The sequence below is a fragment of the Cygnus atratus genome, chromosome 4 (genome assembly GCF_013377495.2).
Source record: "Cygnus atratus isolate AKBS03 ecotype Queensland, Australia chromosome 4, CAtr_DNAZoo_HiC_assembly, whole genome shotgun sequence".
In the NCBI taxonomy this organism is placed as follows: Eukaryota; Metazoa; Chordata; class Aves; order Anseriformes; family Anatidae; genus Cygnus; species Cygnus atratus.
The window spans coordinates 68,325,338-68,342,749 of NC_066365.1; the positions used below are offsets into that span (position 1 = coordinate 68,325,338).

At 38.7% G+C, this 17,412-nt stretch overlaps 1 protein-coding gene across 3 annotated transcripts in view; it reads right to left on the reverse strand.

The window, feature by feature from the left end:
* The window catches only part of FAM193A (family with sequence similarity 193 member A), a 76,139-nt gene that overhangs the window by 10,782 nt on the left and 47,945 nt on the right, over positions 1-17,412 (reverse strand). For 2 of the 3 annotated variants that reach the window (XM_050710236.1, XM_035547203.2), the window contains 9 exons: positions 13,133-13,210; positions 11,458-11,570; positions 11,061-11,303; positions 9,030-9,183; positions 8,748-8,927; positions 5,359-5,610; positions 2,760-2,958; positions 1,181-1,453; positions 571-853 (listed from right to left, as the gene is read on the reverse strand). In XM_050710236.1, coding sequence (XP_050566193.1) covers positions 571-853; positions 1,181-1,453; positions 2,760-2,958; positions 5,359-5,610; positions 8,748-8,927; positions 9,030-9,183; positions 11,061-11,303; positions 11,458-11,570; positions 13,133-13,210 — 1,775 coding nt within the window. The remainder of the gene's footprint in view (positions 1-570; positions 854-1,180; positions 1,454-2,759; positions 2,959-5,358; positions 5,611-8,747; positions 8,928-9,029; positions 9,184-11,060; positions 11,304-11,457; positions 11,571-13,132; positions 13,211-17,412) is intronic. The other variant, XM_035547205.2, reaches the window with a different exon arrangement.

Consider the following 17,412-nt stretch of genomic DNA (forward strand, 5'->3'; position numbering starts at 1 on the left):
AGCAATTTATTCCCTCCATAGGGCTGCTTAAATATATGCCCAAGACATCTACTGTTCATTTCTTCTGGAATTGCGATGTGTTCTTGCTTTAACTGTAAAAAGTATTTAAAAAAAAATCTCATCTAGCATTGGTATTTCTTTGTTCTTATGTTAAAAAGGTGAAAACATACCATCATCTGTCCTATCTGCAAAACATATGTGAATCTTCCTTCTGCAGTAAGCAGCTCACTCCCCACTCGCCCCCTGCCCTCCCATAAAAAAAAGTACAGTTATACAAAAATAAGTACAGTTATGAAAAATTAGTGAGAAAGGCAAAAGAAAAAGTGCTCAAATTCAGTATCCTAGTTAAGGAAAAGGTACACACAACCACTACATGTAACAGTAGGTACCTGACAACACAAACATTCTGGCTAGTCAAACTGAGCACTCCTAGTATTGCTGTTTCTTGCCTGTTGAGAGTTAGCACTGCAGTGCCCAGCAGAACAGTGGGGTAGTGTGCTAGGAAATAACAGACACAGCTCTGTAGAAATCAAAGCTTCATTAGTTCTGTCACTCAGTTGCTAGACTTACCTGCAGACACTTGGCGGGGCACTTACAGAGCTGTCTGTGGTAGAAGTAGGAGGTGCAACCGTAGCAGGACAAAGACCTGAATGAGGATCCACAAATCCAGGGGCTGTTGCAGCAGTTTTGGGGAAAGAAGGAGCAGCAAGATTTGGAAGATGGGGTGTAGAAGCTGGAGACAGTGCAGCAGGAGACAGTGAAGGAAGGGATGCTAAACTGGTAGGACTATTTCGTGGTGCAACTGGTGCAGAATGTCTATGGTCCTCTTTATTAATATTGTGGAACACTTCACCTAAATTGAGGGGAAAAAAAGACATTGCTTACAATTGAAAAGAAGTAAGTTCCCATTTAACCACCCAAAAAAATCACTCAATGTGGTACATATTCTCAGTTTCTGAGAAAAATGGCTATTTCAACATCTATTACCAGTCCCCAAACCCAAATATCAAGGTCTTTTACAAAGTTATAGAATGAGTACAGAGACCACAACTCAAGGGTAGTAAGAACACTGATTAAAGATAATCTCAAGACACAAAACATTATTTAAATAAACATATATAGATCTTTATGATTAAATATTTTTGACTCAGTTACTAAGCTGTGAATTACAACTCCTTACCTATCGATGAAGGTCTCTTGGATGATACTTTGAATTGGTTGCTGCTTGACTGCACTGTTGTAGCTGTGCAAGAGACAGAAGAAGTGGCAGAAGAGGTTGCCATGACAACTTTATTAGCTTCCATAAAGGCATCCTGGAAATTGTACAGACATTTCTTCTTTGCAGCATTTTTCTTCTCTTTGCTGTCAGTAACTGCTGATGCTTCATTGCTAGATGTAGTAGGAAGTGCTTCGGGTCTTATTTCTGAGAGTGCTGGCGTTAATATATCACTCCCTTCAATTGAAATACACACAGTATTTAAGAATCATAGAATCACAGAATTGTCTTTATGGTATTTAGAACTAAACATTTCATAATTTAGACGTGATGCTGCAAGACAAACAAGGATATGCTGTGAGTATTGGCTTGATCAGATTAGTGAACTGATCCTCTCCTCCCAAATACCACTCCCTTTCCCTCCCCACCAAGTACAGCTGTAGTGAAAGTGTTAAGAAGTCCCAGAGCAGAAGTAAAAAAAAACCTTAAAGTTACATGCCAAACATGTTAACAAGTAGCAAAGATGCTACAGACACCTATAGCCATTTATACTTGAAAAATTAAAATTAGATACCTTTTTACATCCTAAGTATATAAGCTTCAACATCTGAAGTCCAGGTTGTCCATGCAACAATTACAACATAGGCAGGAACAACATATCCTTCTATCAGTGTGATGTTATTAGCCTTATCTTTACTTATTGGTAATTCCAGACAACTACGGTAACCCCTTTGTAATCACACCTTCGACACAAGCTTGCCACTAATCATCTGTTGGAACAGCTACTCATAACTACACTTGTATGGAGATGAGCTATGCTACTGGGGAAGTTTTCTGGAGGTTTTTAATGTCTTTCCTTTCGAGTATCACTTTAGTAGCTTGACCCAACTTAGCAGCAGATCAGTCTGGAAAAAAAAAAGCCAAAACACAAAACCAAGCTTCCTTTTTCATACAAGTTACTTTAAAAGGGCATTGTTATATTTGCTATCATGTGAATGGAAAGATATACATACGTTGTTATTTCTTTATTTATTAACCTATTCTATTTCACTTTAACTCTTAGCATCTCCAAAGGCTCCCTGGCTTAAATGAATCACTTGCTATATTTATACCTCTGTTTGAATGACAACATTACCTCTGTGCACTGTAAGAAGGATGTAGTACCACCATGTTACCAGTGCTCTTACGACCCTATAGAAAACGAGCAGGCCTTCGTGACAGAAGAATAAAAGTACCTTAAGCTTCCCCTGAATTCCAATTTCTTTGCAACCCTAAGCATCCAAAGACAAAAATTCATCTACAATGACCACAGGTGAAAAATAATATGCTATTCTTTTGCCTTTAGAGTCCTATCACCAATGCATAGGAACTTATTTTCCAATTTTCAGCCCCACTGAAGTACAAATGGCAGCAAGTCTCTGCCAGCATCCCATCTTACAGGGACGTGGTGATGATAAAACCTACCATTCCTGGAAAAAAGTGCCACATTCCACTCAAAATATAAGAGTTAACTAGTCAGTGTGAAATAATAACAAAACCTCACCAGGAATTGTATCAGGCAAGAATGTAGCAGGATTCCAGTTCTTGTCATTCATCATCTCTGATCCCCAGAGACTTATAAATTTAGAGCTATTCCAATCTGGAGTGCTCCCAAAACAGCTTGGATAAATATGATCTTGGAGAGATGCATTGAATACTTGATGCTTGTTTGAATGATTCTGAACTGGAGCTGGCGGTAATGCCTACAAAAATAAAGAGTATTTTCCTCATTAATATTCTGTTTGCTTACACAGTCACTCCAACAGCAACATTCAAATCATAAACTGTTTCAATTGTGAAAGGCATTGTGAAAAGCTAAGGGTAATAAACAGTATTTCCCAGAATGATAAAAAGATTGGTTTGATCATTTTTTTTTTAAATGCAGATAGTTTATTATACAGATTTTATGTATATATTTTATAATCGCAAACATTTCCCTTCTATTTAGATAGAAGATGAACACAAAAAAGCCTTCTCTAAAAATACTTCGGTAAATACATAATATTGGTGGGTCATAATTCTGCATTAAGAATAGTATCTATATCAACGCAGAACTTGTTAGGAATACTACCTTTCAAAGCCCAGGCTGCTGAAAACAGTTCTCTGACATAACCATTACCACATAAAACAATTGTGATTAAGGATTACAAACTTCAGGATTGGAAATAGCACAACAGAAGAACTAAACACTTATTATTTGAAAGCATCTTTTAAAAGCTTGATTGTATTTGTCTACTCTTTTCACCTCCAGTATTAAAAGGTTCCCAACCTGAAACTTAACAAGCACCCTTTTATTCCAAAAATCATCTTAAAATAAGCCCAATAAAATACTTTTTCCTGTTTTACAGAGGCAAGTTGTTCCGGCGCACCCCATTTCTTCTAGCTGAAATTGTTTATTCATATTCTAAAATGTAACTTTCTTCCAGAAACCTTGTGCAATTCAAGCATTATGTTCAATTACTGTCACCTTTTATTTGGCTTTTCAAGCGATCGTCCTATTCCTCCACATTTCATGCAATGAAAGGCTATACAGATGTAGATATAAATATTTTTAATACCATTTGAGTCCAATAACATTTCAGAAACTAATGCCTAAACACTCCCAACCAAGAAAACTTATACACCTGGACTTTTCCCTCCCCCCCCTCCTTTTTTTAAAATCCAGATAGATTTTCATCATCCGACTAATGGTGAAAGCCAGAGCAGCAGGAATACCCTCTATAAAAGAAAATTTGTACATGTGGGTAGAAAAAACATCACACAGACAGAACAGCCTATCCATGATGAAACAAGCCTGATCCAGTCGGGCTTATTAGCTCCTTCACTACCAGCTCTGCTGAATTCATCTGGCTCTTCAAACGTGAAAGCTCCCTAAAGCTTCAGCTTCCACATATGTCTTTCTAGCTCCCGCACAACATAAATACATGGAGCCCAGCTGGTTCAGGTGCTGTGCCAGAACTAATAGATCTGGCCAACATAATAAAGCCACTCAGTGCTAGCAGCCTGCCACTCTGCATGGGGCTTCTGGTGTAGCCTCGACAATATGCTGCAGATGTTTCACTATGCAAAGGTCTTTTGAAAGGAAAGACAGCAGAGATCAGGGTACTGCGTGGATGAGAACTTGAGTGGACTGCTACAAAGGGACTGGGGACAGGTGCTGGAAGGATAGCTAAAGGTGGAGCTTACGACAATTAGGGATTTCAGAGGAATGCCAGCGGGCTGTTGAGAAATGTCAGGCTGGAACATGACAAAAGGAACTGGTGCATCGCAACAGAAATACGGAAAGGACACCAATAAGACATGAAAAACAATGAGGATATTAAGGAGAATGGCAAGAGTTAATTAATGATCATCTCAGTGAGCTAATCTACTCTACTTGCAACCACAGGATCTCTGAACCAGAAGAAGGGAGATGACAGAAACATGTCGTACTAATGACAGTCTTTGCCCCTTTCAGCAGGGCCCCTGTTTTGACTCAGTGAAATATTATGTGAAACTCTACCACAATAATGTTAGTTCTTGCTTCTGACTCAATTCTAAAAGTGGTCACCTGGTCTCAATCTGTTCTGCATCTCTCTCATTCATTACTTACAAGCCTTGGGTCAAAAGAACTTTGCAGAACCTGCAAAAAAAGCAAGTTCTCTCAAAGCAGAGAAATGCGTGTATTTTTAACACCTCAGTTTTCTCAAAAAATTACTAATACTTTGAACTAGAAACCTCAGGGTATTATCACCAAAATGGAATATTAAATTTTGACCTCCAGTATATATTAAATGGTGATTTAATTAGTCCTATTACACTGACTAAAACCCCATTACTCTTCTACCTTTCAAGACTCATTTGATTCTACATTCTTTCTAATCACAGCAAGGAAATTGTCAGTCTTCCTGATGATAGCTGCTCTTAGCTCTGCTGTACAAACCTTTCACCATTTCTGAATCTGTTCTATTCCCCACCCCTCACTATTTCTTCCAAAAGAACTCCTACAAACAGACCACAAACTAAAGCAATTTTTATGGTTTTGACACTTAGTCACCTACTAATTTACCCAGGTGTACAGCATTTCTCCTGGGACCACAACACTTCTACTTTGGCAGGCTTACCTTATTGTGTGTAAAAGGGGAAGCTGTATACAGGGTAGGGTGGATAAGTGGACGAGGAAGATGTGGAATTGTATGCAAAGGTATATGTCCATGGATGTGAGGATAAAGATGAAGTGCGGGATGTGCGGGTTTTTCAGGATTCATGAACTGATGGCCAGCAGGCAGGCGTCCAGTTGCAAGTGCAGAGGCTGTTAGACCTGAAGCTTCTTGTTTGCAAACGTGACATTCACAAGCATTTGGGCCTTGGTCAGCCTGTAAGTGCAAAACAAAAATACAAAATCAATGTATTTTATAATATAATCAGACAGTTCCCTCCATTTCTTCTCCCTCCTGATTTCTTGTTAATAATTATAAACGATTACTTTTGCATACATAATTAATAAATTCAGAGCATCCACCAAATTCTTTCATTATGGAAAACCATTAAGTTAAGTAAAAGCACTAATAGAGGATCTTTATCTCAGTTAAGCATGGAACATCCTAAAGATTAACACAATTTGATAGCAGATTTTGAATGTCTACTATCAGTGACAACAAGCAAAACACTGATATAAATTATCAAGGAGGGACAGGAAAAGGAACCTTGATAACATTAGGCAATTGCTAGGTAATTATTCCATGATGAGAATGGAATTAGATGTTTATTTTTCATAATTTCCCAAGTATATGGAAAAACAGTACGCACAGAAAGTAGTAGTAAAGGTTGATTAGCTAATAAAGTTGGAAGAGCAACGTTAGGCAGAGCACCGTCAGCTTGCTAAGGGAGGGGATCCTTCTACTCTGCTAAAAACTGGTGAGGCACAGCTGGATTACTGGGTCCAGTGCTGGGCACGGTGCAAGACAGCCATGAACGTACGGAAGCAAGTCCACCAGAGGGCCACAAAGACGATTCAGGCCTTCAGGCATCTGTCAAGGAGAGGCTGAGCAAGCTGGGACTGTTCAGCCTCAACTGAGAAGGCTCAGGGGGATCTTGCCAGTGTGTGTAAGTACCTGACTGCAGAGGTGGGCAGTGGGTAAAGACAACAGGGCCAGACTCTTCTCAGTGGTATCCCATGAAAGGACAAGAAGAAATGGGCATAGACTGAAATACAGGCTGAAAATTCCACTCCAAGTGTTTACATACTGATTTTATTGTGAGGATGGCTAAACACTAGAATGTGTTACCCACAGCAGTTTTGAAACCTTCATCCTTAGTGATATTCAAAACCCACCTGAATACACAGCTGAGCAACCCTCTCTGGGCAGCCTTGCTTTGGGCAGGAGGGTCAGACTAGACTATCTGCAGAGGTCCCTTCCAAACGCAACTACCATGCAATTGTGTAACGTGGACATTTCTTACAAAGAAATCATATATACCATGGGAAATCGGTGTCTCACTGGAACCTTTAACTGATTGCAATGTATCATTACTCTGTCTTAAAAGGACTCAAATACTCTGGGGGAGAAAAAGCCCAGGAAAGCATAGTTCCATTTCCCTCTCTTAAATTAGGACTTTTTCCTACCACTTTCATTTGGCATTTTACTGGAAGTTTTACTGGAAGCAATACCAGGAACGCTTCCCAGTGGTGATTTCTTCCCAGCAATGTGGTAGTAGAGATTTTTTCCCCAAGAAGCAACATTAGCATCTTAGCTTTCTAGAAAAGAATTGACAAGTGGTATCTTCCTCCAATATACCTTCTTCTCAGGAAGAAGTAACACCTCGTATTCACTTAATAGCATTACAGCCTTTGCCACAAGGTATTTTTGGCAACCTGAGCCAGGGCTCCATCAATTGCACAGCACAGAAGTGCTGCCTGATGGTCAGAGGGAACCCCCTATGCTCCAGCTTGTGTTCACTGCCTCTTGGTCTGGCCCTCACTGAGAAGAGTCTGGCTCCACCTTCTTTGCAACCTCCCTTCAGGAATTTACAGGCATTGAGGAGATCCCCCCTGAGCCTCTCCTCTTCTCCAGGTGGAGCAGCCCCAGCTCTCTCAGGCTCTCCTCACAGCAGTGCTGCTCCAGGTCCTTCAGCACCTTGGTGGCCCTCTGTTGGGCTCTTTCCACGATGTCCATGGCTCTCCTGTATCGGGGGCCCAGAACTGCACACAGTGCTCCAGGGGTGGCCTCGGCAATGCTGAGTAGAGGGGAAGAATCACCTCTTTTGATCTAGTAAAATGAGAAACTCCAACAGATAATGCCAAAAGATCTCAAATGCGTATGTGAAATTAATCACATGCAGCATTACAAGGTAAATACTCAGCCCTGATAAGATTATCAGGCTAAAAAAAGTCAGAGCAACGAATTATTTTTTCCTCAAAGAAAATAAAAAGAGAAAGGTTAAACACCCCCTTTCACTTTGCATTTTAGTCTACCTCCCTAAGGCAAGCAGACTTACATAATCTCAGCAGCACTTGATTTTCCACAACAAAAGCTGGATCTGTTCACCAGTTTCAAGCTAGTTTGACAGATGTCTCAACCCATTTAAGCATTATGGCATTGGTCAGCCATACGCAGAAAAAAGATTTTTTTTTCAGTGAGCATGTTGAGACGTTGTAGCTTAATACCCATAACACAGGAGAAAATCCTTTCACCAGAGGGCCTTACAAACATCCGAACCCCGGGGAAACATCGAATGGGAGTTCCCACCTGACTATCATCTAAGCCCTCAAAGCTGCCCCCTCCAGTGTAGAGTCTTTTGTACAATAAGCAATAAGAGCGACTGATATTTTCTCTCTCAAAGCAGCGAACCCATGTTATAGCTGCAGGGTAACTCAGATGGAAAGCCGCACAAAGACAAGTCCAGTGGATGCTTTGCTTTGGTGCTCTTGGAACTATTTGTTCAGCTGTTAAACCAGACACTGCTACCTGCTGAGCAAATACTCTGGGTGGTTTAGTGACCTTACAGTAAAGAGCTCAATCTTAACCAAAAAAAAAAAAACCAACAAACCACCAAAATAACAAACCACACGTCATGATGCATGCAACAGATCCTACATGAGGTTTCAAATTAGTCCTCAGATACAGTATTATAATACGCTCATTAACAATGCACTCTCACTGTATGCCCCCCAACAGTAATTTCAAACATTAACACGTAGCAAAGACCAAGACCAAGTTTCCAAGAAGAAATGTTTGAGTTTGCTTCTCACACGTGCAGGCAGGAACAAACTCTTTTCCCTTTTACTGAAAACACCTTCAAAATAAGTAACATCCGTTCGTGAGAAAGGAAGATAGTAACCATGACAGTATACAATCAACTGAAACTTATTTTAGATATCATAGGTAACCACAGGTAACTTAATGGATTTAACCTTAAATATATAATTAAAATTGAAGACATAACTATTACATTCAAGCAGCCACATTTCTGAAGTCCATTTACTAGAAGGTTCTTTTGTAGATTACTATACCTGCTGACTAGGGTAAGAAGGTGGTGGACTATCCATTTTTGCTTCATCTTTCCTTAACGCCCTTTTTCCTAGAGACATTTCCTCCTTTTGAGTCCCTGGTGGTTCACCACTGCTCTCCCCATCCGCTTCTTCATCGTCTGCTTCTGAGGAACTGCTGCTAGTACTGCTCACCTGAGGAGACTAGACAACATTAACTTATTAACATCGGAGTGAAGGACAAGCCTTTCTCTAGCAAAAAAAGTCCAACTGGCAGAAAAAAGTAGGACAATGTAAATGTTGTACCTCATCTTTCAATGCCATGTTTTCACCTCCGCCATTTAGCTCATTGTGAATTCCATTCATGTTGGCTACCACCTCTGCATCATCATAATTATTTAGTGGGTAGATATCAGCAAATTTTGCTGATAATGGTGCAACATCTTCATCATCACTACCACTGAGGGGAAGAGAGGCTTAGATAAATCACAGCGCTCAGGAACCTCGGTTATCGTGAAAGCACTCACCAAAATGAAATAAGAGGGAGTATCATTTATATTAAAATCCCAATTGGGAGTCAAAGTATTTTCTTTCGAGTTGTTTACCCGACCTTATTTTTTTCAAGCAAGCAAAACCAAATAACCTGCTGTACAGCCCTACGGAATGTAGTAAGTGCGTGCCTGAACACAAGATCTGTACTAAGATTCTCTGCTATTTCTATGTAAAATATTTTCCAACAATGTCTTGTGACCAAGAGATTTGTTATCTTAATAATGACAGGATACAAATGACCTTTAATTTGATGAAAAAGCCTTCTTATGCCAATTATTTCATTTAAAGAAAGCGTGAAGTGGCAAGGAGCACACTGTAGAATTTAACTTTTTCGATCATTAAGTGTCAAACCAGTCAGTATAAGTACTAAATATTCAACATGTCATAGTAAATCTTAAGTTTCTCAATTGCTAGATGACCCCACACCTGTGTGCTTTTCAAAGTCTGCTCTAAATACTTAATGAAAGTCTTCTTACAGACAGCTAGAACAGGCATGTTTTATTACCCACTCCAAGGAAGTGTTGCAAAGATCGCTGTAAAAACATGAAATAACCAATCCCGAGCTCTTAAGAGCTCTTAGACTGTGCACCATATCTTTTTGCATTCCATGAGACACTTCACCAAAATTTAAATTACGTGCTGGCACTACTAGGCACACTTCAAATGTGCAAAGAGCAAATCAAACAAGTAGACTTAGGTCCAATACAAGAAATAAAATGACTCTTCCCTAAGAAGCAGTAGCATTTCCCTAAAAAAAAGGCTTCTTACAGTAAGGAATACTTGAATTTAACTTCGTTAGCTTCTGAAGAGACAAAATTACCTATTTTGAACATTTCAGCACCAAATCTAGTTTATAGAAATTACAAAGCACATATTTACATAGCTAACCATACTACCACATAACCTGTTTTCAAACACGTCCCAAAGTCCCACTATTAAAGATTAAACCACTGATTATAGTGTTAAATAGTGAATACTTAAACTAAACTTAGTGAAGTGATATTCCGAAACATCGCATGCATTTGCACCTTCTTCATTCATCACAATACTAACACAGAATCCTGATGACAATTCCTTGACTGTACTGATAACTTTCTGATAACTGTGCTTCATTAACATTCCCACCAGTACTGAGTCTTGTTGTTGTTCTCCTTCTTTAAAACATTTTTAGAATATCACATGACAAGACTGCCGGCTAGATCCACCCAAACCACATACAGAAGTCTGCCAACCAGTTTTATCCCCTCAGAATTATGGAAGAGGCAAAAGCCTACCATTAGCCTAAAGCCTCAAATCTGAGGATCGTTGTGATCTCAATGAAGAAAAAGGGTGGCAGATACTTCTGACAGGGAGAATAATTTTTGATGCAAGTCTCAAGTTAGCACACCTTTAACAAGCCTAATCAAAGCTAGCTAGGAACTAAACTGAATCCTATGATGTCACCATCCCTCAAAGAAAAGATTATCATTTCCCTTACTCAAACTATAAAAACGTGGCATTTTAAATTGATGCTCTAAAGCAGACCAGTATCTGATGCCCTTGTAATCTCAAAGCAGAAAAATACAACATTTCTAGCAGTATTAAGTCAACATCTTTGGAAGTTTTAAAAAACTTTTCTTTAGATGTTTGCACAGCATACAGCACTGGACTTGTGGTCTTCTGAATACAGTATCAGGATTAAATATTTTGATGCAAAAATAGCATTATCTAATGATGGTTACCCTACGTAACTTGGCTTCTTAAGTTCAATTCACTATTTCAAAATTTTAAAATAGAAGAACTTACAAAGTTGGCGCAGAACCATTGTCTGCGAGGATCAGCCTTGGATGTTGCTGAATTGTAATAGGCGAGCTGGAACCTGATCCTGAACTTGCTGAAGACATACTAGGTGGGCGGATCTCAGACAGATAATCTGGAGCAGAATCGATTTGTAGTGGTAACTGGTTAATGTGGATATCATCCGTTATAGGAGAATCCATGATGCCACACGTTAAAATGTGTGAAAGGCTGCAGTCATCACAAGTACATCTGTTCAAGAATTAAGGTTACAGATATTTATGACCTTGTTTGAGAAGCATTCATTTAAAGTAACCAGACTCTTTCTTACAATAACATATTTCCTTTTTTCCTTTAACACAAGAAATTAATCATTTATTATGATTTCAAGTTAAAAACATCTCACCTTCTTCTATAATTACAGTTGGGACAGTCAGGCATGCTCAAACGTGATGACAGCATGTGTCTCATTGTATCTGTGAAGTTGTTCTCCCCAGCTAGTGCTTTCTTGTTATTAAGCTGAAGTAAATTATAAAGGCAATGTTTTAGTAGTGCAAGTCTTTCCATTAACAATTCAATGGCACATCATGATCAACGTATCACATAATCAAAAAGGGTTCTTTGGGAAAAGTATTTTACAAGATACAGTTTTATGAAAGTGTTGTTTTGTTCACAAGTAAAAAGGTAGTAAGTTACAGGCAAATTTTTGGCACTGAAGCTCTTCAAAGAAAGTATGTTTCTCCACTGAAACAGTGAAGCAGCCAAGTCCACCTCATTTGTAAATGCACCCTGCATGGTATTTCTGCTGACACACTCTGAACTTGAGCACTTCTTGTCATGTTTCATGGTACGCACAAAAGGACACTGCTGACAAATGGAGAAAGAATGCAAACTCACCTTTAGCTTGCAAAAAATAATTAGGACTAATTCTGCAGTCACAATGGGATAGACTCAAGGAACGAAGTAGCTGCCCAAAACAGGACTTCACCACATTAGTGAAAAAATCTAAATAACCTCCAACTGGCAGAGGCCTAATCCTGAAAGCACCTAATTTCATTAGATACCTACAAACCTTAGGTTAAACAAGGATGTGCCTAAGCTTCCACTTCTGTAGATGCCCAGACCTGACCCTTACCTAAGCAGCCATGGGCTTACAGCTCACTTAAGCCCAATTAGGATCAAGTAAAAAGAGGATTTTCCCTCAAGTCCTCTGAGGGGCCTGGTTTAACAGACGTTCTAAACTTGTGGTTAACACAGGCTTATGTTCCTTAAAGAAAAAAGTACTGAATACGGTTTTGAGACATTGCCAATTTAAGCTTAAGTTTATAAAAACGTACAGTCAAACTCTCTCTGGCCCAAGACTAGCATTTCTTCCTGTATATGCTTCCATATTCTTCCTGTACAGGAACGGACAGGTTCCCCATCCAGTCTTTTGACTCTGGCCTAGTCACTCTATACTCTTACAGAAAGCATAATACACGCTTGAAGGCTTCCACACTAGAGAAAAGAGTACTGTGTCTTAAACATCAGATAGTTAAAAGTAAAGTGTTAACTGCTAGTGGCCCCTCTTTGGCTACACCTTAAAAAGGAGCAGGTACCGCTGCTCAGGCTTTACCCCACAGAACAGATGCACAAGCCATCTCCAGAGCCCTAACAGACGCAGTCAGCCACCCTGCTGCTGCAGCTCATGCTCCCCAGCTCTGCACACACAAGGGAATTTAATACGCTCTTGAACACAATATTCCCTATCCCATGTGTCACGGCAGCTCCACACTTAATGTATTGGCTGTTTTGGATCTCCCATCCTGAGGCATCAGAAATTCCTCTGATTTCATAAGGAATTTTAACACCACATAATCAGTTTTAAGACTACAGTGCTTATGTTTTACCTTTTGGTTACTAAGTTTACATACTCATCTTGGATCTTGCTTTCTGTACTTTAGCTGACCAAGCTCCAAGCCTGGCAAAGTCACAGAATTAGGTCATAGAAAACTAGCACAGTATACTACACTCAGATGTTTACATCTTAAAAATATACATGAAACATTAGTATAACTTAGTATGGTATAAACAAATCCTACCTGCTCTTCAATAAAACGCCTCTGTTTAAAAAATTCCCAGTCTTCTTTTAGCATGCGTTGCTTTGTTTTCATTGCCATCTAAAACAGAATTTAAGGAAAACTCATTGGTTTAATCATAGAAATTGTAGGCTGTGGTCAGTTGGTCTATCAAAGTCTCATGAAATGTAACTGATCTACACCATTTTGGAAGTACTTTCATACTCAGTCAATATGATGTTTAGTTTATTTGTTAATCCTTTGATTTGAATCCCTTAAGTAAAAGATTTTATATTCATTTACACTACTCTTAAGTCTGATTTTTCCACTACTATTAATATTTTTTCTCAAATTAAATATTTTCATAGAATTTTTGATAAAATGTGCTTGTCATTAAATCTTTAACATCTCAGATGCACTGAAATCCATCAATATCTACTGACAGGAGTTTTGGCAAGGCCTCAGTATAGGTGCAGAGCAAACTCACGTACCACACGTGGAACTAGCCATCTAATCTGAGTGAAAAAATTACAAGAGCAAACATAAGATTAAGTAACAACCTAGACTAACATTATTTACTGCTTTTATCTCAATCTATTTCATGCCCGTGATTTATTTAAGGCTGGAGAAATATTTTATAATTATTTGACCTTGAATGACACTGCACAGAGCTCATAGCTTTTTGTATACAAATGATCTTATTCTGATTTAGCAAACAAACTCACTGACAGAACCCAAAAGCTTCCATGAACTTTAACACGGCAAAACACAGGAACAAAGCTTTTCTTACTGTACCTTACAGCTTTTTAAGAACACTAATTCATCAGCGAGGAAAAACAATTATCTAGGTTCTTTTGCTTTTTGATTTACCTGATTAATAAAAAGAATTGCAGCAACAGAATATACCAAACTCCTTCATAAAGATATGTTAACGAACCAAAGTGCAGTAGGTTATGCCACTAGTAATCTTCTTCTTTAAAAATGTGCCTCCAAAAATTTATCCCTTGATCTAAAGCTATAAGCCTTAATATTAATTTAAGCGTGTTATTGCTATTGCCATTATTTAACTAGGGAAAATGAAATTCTAAAGCTGGGGATTTGAAACTGCATTAAGTGGTAAAGTTTTGCCTAATGGATTTTTGACACAATTAGCAGCATATAATTCTAATTACTACTGTGAATTTTTATTTCCCTTATTCCAGCAAGGTTACAATAGCAACAAAAAAAAGGAGTTTATCATGTGTTCTTAAAAAACAGCGCACATGAAACATTCTTGAACCCTTTGTACCACTTCCTAGGCACACTAATGAGTACTGCAGAGCCTAAAGCCAAAAACATCGGAGATTTCATCTCCTCTGTACTGTCAGTTTCTGAGCTTCCTTAAGCTACAATCAAAACCATCAGTACTCACTGCTTTAGGTGTCCAGACACCTAGCTGAACCCTCACCACTAAAACCAAGCACCTACATTTGCTATACATTACAAGAGAAGATTTTAATGCCAAAGAATGAAGTTTAAAAACAGCCAGTGCATTAACTGGGAGCTGCCTACTCAAGTCTGCCAAGAAACTAGCAAGGAAAATAGCATGGTTTAAATCCTGGCACTCTTAAGTATTAATGGGTTGAAGTTAGTTTCCCTACTTCCAGCTTAGCAGCCTTTCCTATACCATGTCTGCAAGTATCTTAACTTACTCGTTCCATAAATAATAGGCAATCGGTCCATCCATCTCCACCCCCCACCCACAAATATTTGCTATTTCAGCAGAGCAAAGCATCTTCAACACAAACCTCGTGATTCATGCCCAAGAAATCTTTTGGGAAGTGGTATACAGAAATTCAGATGCCATCAGAATGAGAAATGTACACTCCAGTGTTATGCATCTGCAATGAATATGCTAGCACTGCTGCCCAGCCAAGAAGAGATGTCTACTATGACTAACTTCTGCCTTTTTTATTTAAGGCTAAAAACTGTTTGAGATCTATCAGACAAGGTAAGTTGAACTGAGACTGGCAAGTGAACTCAAACAGATTTAAACACGAAGCAAAACCAACAGTTTGGTCAGAACTGACATTACAGTAGATCACCTGTATGAAACTCTGATGCTTAAACATGTATCACAGGATGCTTGTTGTTTCCAAATTTTAAATTCTATCGAATGTGTATAATACCTTTGAGCATCCCAAATTTCACCTGTGAATCTAAGTTATTTCCTTAGCCTGTTTTACTAGAAATAATAAAAAATTAATTCCTCTTACCACAACCTCTTAGCACCAAAAAAAAAAAAAGTAAAAGATGTGTTTAGATATGTAGGTTCCATAAAGACAAAAGAACAACTATGCCTGTAAAATTCTATAAAGTGTATCTTCTACTACGCTGACCAGGACTGTAACAAATCACATGTGAATAGGAAAAGGTGAGCAAGCAGCTCTCCCTGCACTCTTGGGGAACTGGGCAAAGGCATTTCTATATTCCTTTCTTCTGTGGGAGCCAGCAGAATTAAGAAAAAGGAAACACCCACAAAGTACATATGATTATCTAGCCTTTACTTACGGAAATAATTCAAACACATTTACAACCTCCCAAGTTAAACGCCATCTAAATTTGGTAAACAGTAGGGCCTGGACATACAGACTGTATGTATTGAAACTCTTGTGTATTACAGATATCCTGAACATCTTCCTCATGTCATCTTAATGTGTCACCAATAAAGGTGTTGATATGAATGAATGCTTTTCCTGAATTTTATTAGTTTACACACAATATAGAAGTGTATTACTGTTACAAGCCTGTGCATGACGCAGCTGCCTTATGCGGTCTTTAGAAAAAACGCATTATTTGTATTGCTTGCAAAAGCTGTTCATTCCCTCCACCCCCCCCCAAGAACAAGCAACAACACACACTGTAGGAGAGGTCTGTTAATTTTGCCCACTCATGTCCTGTCTAAATTTTGGGTATAGCTTCACAGCAGGTAAGGGAGGACCCATTCTTTTATTAGCTGCTGGTCTGCATGCTCTGACCTTTGATACACCAGCAATAAAACCACACAATTTTGTTAAGCCAAGAGGCAACAAACAATCAAGATGCACTCACTGTTAAGATGCACAGTTTCCACAGTAGCTGGGCTTTATGATTTTTACCTTGTTGACAAAAATATCACTGCAATTTTAGGTACGATGGTCATGCTAAATGATGCAGTTTTGATCAAGAAAGTATAGTCATGGGTAACATCACCATAGACTTTAAGGTGGGACTGTGAAATGCTTTTCTATGCATAATTACCAATACCTCCTATAAAATTTGGTTACTTTTAAAAACTGTTTCCCCCCCATAAACGCTTTGCAGGGTTTTTTAAATTCATTAATATGAACGTCATGCTATGTTTCCCCAAATGCACAAGGGGTTTCCGTTTGCATCAGGGTATGGGATTTACTGAGTAGATAAAAAATGCTCTAAGAAGCACTTGTGGTAACTGCATGGTCACCTGATACGGAGAAACAGGAAATCAGCTGAGTTGATTTTGAGGGGGGCACATATCAAATAAGAAGCTCAATATGAATGCAACTCTACACAAATTCCATCTTTTGGCAAAATTAGTGTATGACGAGAAGGGAACTGAGTTCCTTTTCTTACTGGAGAGGCAGCATCCGACCACCGCAGCACTGATACCATGAAAAAAATGAATTTAGTAAAACAAAGTGAGATGATAAAATTTCACTGAGATGCCATCTGTTATTTAGGTGCACAAAAGCAGCCTGACCAAGAGAAAAGCTTCCTAAACTTCCTAACTGAAGGTACAGGAATTAATGGTAGAAGTTTAGTTAAACCTTCGTCACAGGGAAGACCCTCTGGAGGACATTTACAGTGTAATGTAACTTAAAAATATCCTGTTATCTGTAAGACTAATGTAGCATTACTAAGTTTCAAATCAGATCTCTATACTCATAACGCTCATAAAACTTTGAAGTTTTACAGAGCTCGTATTTTATCTCCAAGTTCAAGACAAATTCTTTCTTCTATTACACTTAAGATTGAACTGAACACTATCAAAAGCCTCATCCTAAGGTTGAAATCTTTGAACTATAGACGAAAACCAAGGGAGTCATTTTGGGAGAGCATAAACTATCACTTTCCAAATAAACAGCCAACATTCCTTAGAAGTAAGCTCTTGACAACGAAGTCAGTGCAACACCACAGTTTTCTGTAATGTAGCACAGACCCAGAAGAATCAGCTGTTAGAACAAACAATTATAAAGCAGGTAGCTACAGATGCCACTGTACATCTACAAATATCTGTACATCTGTAC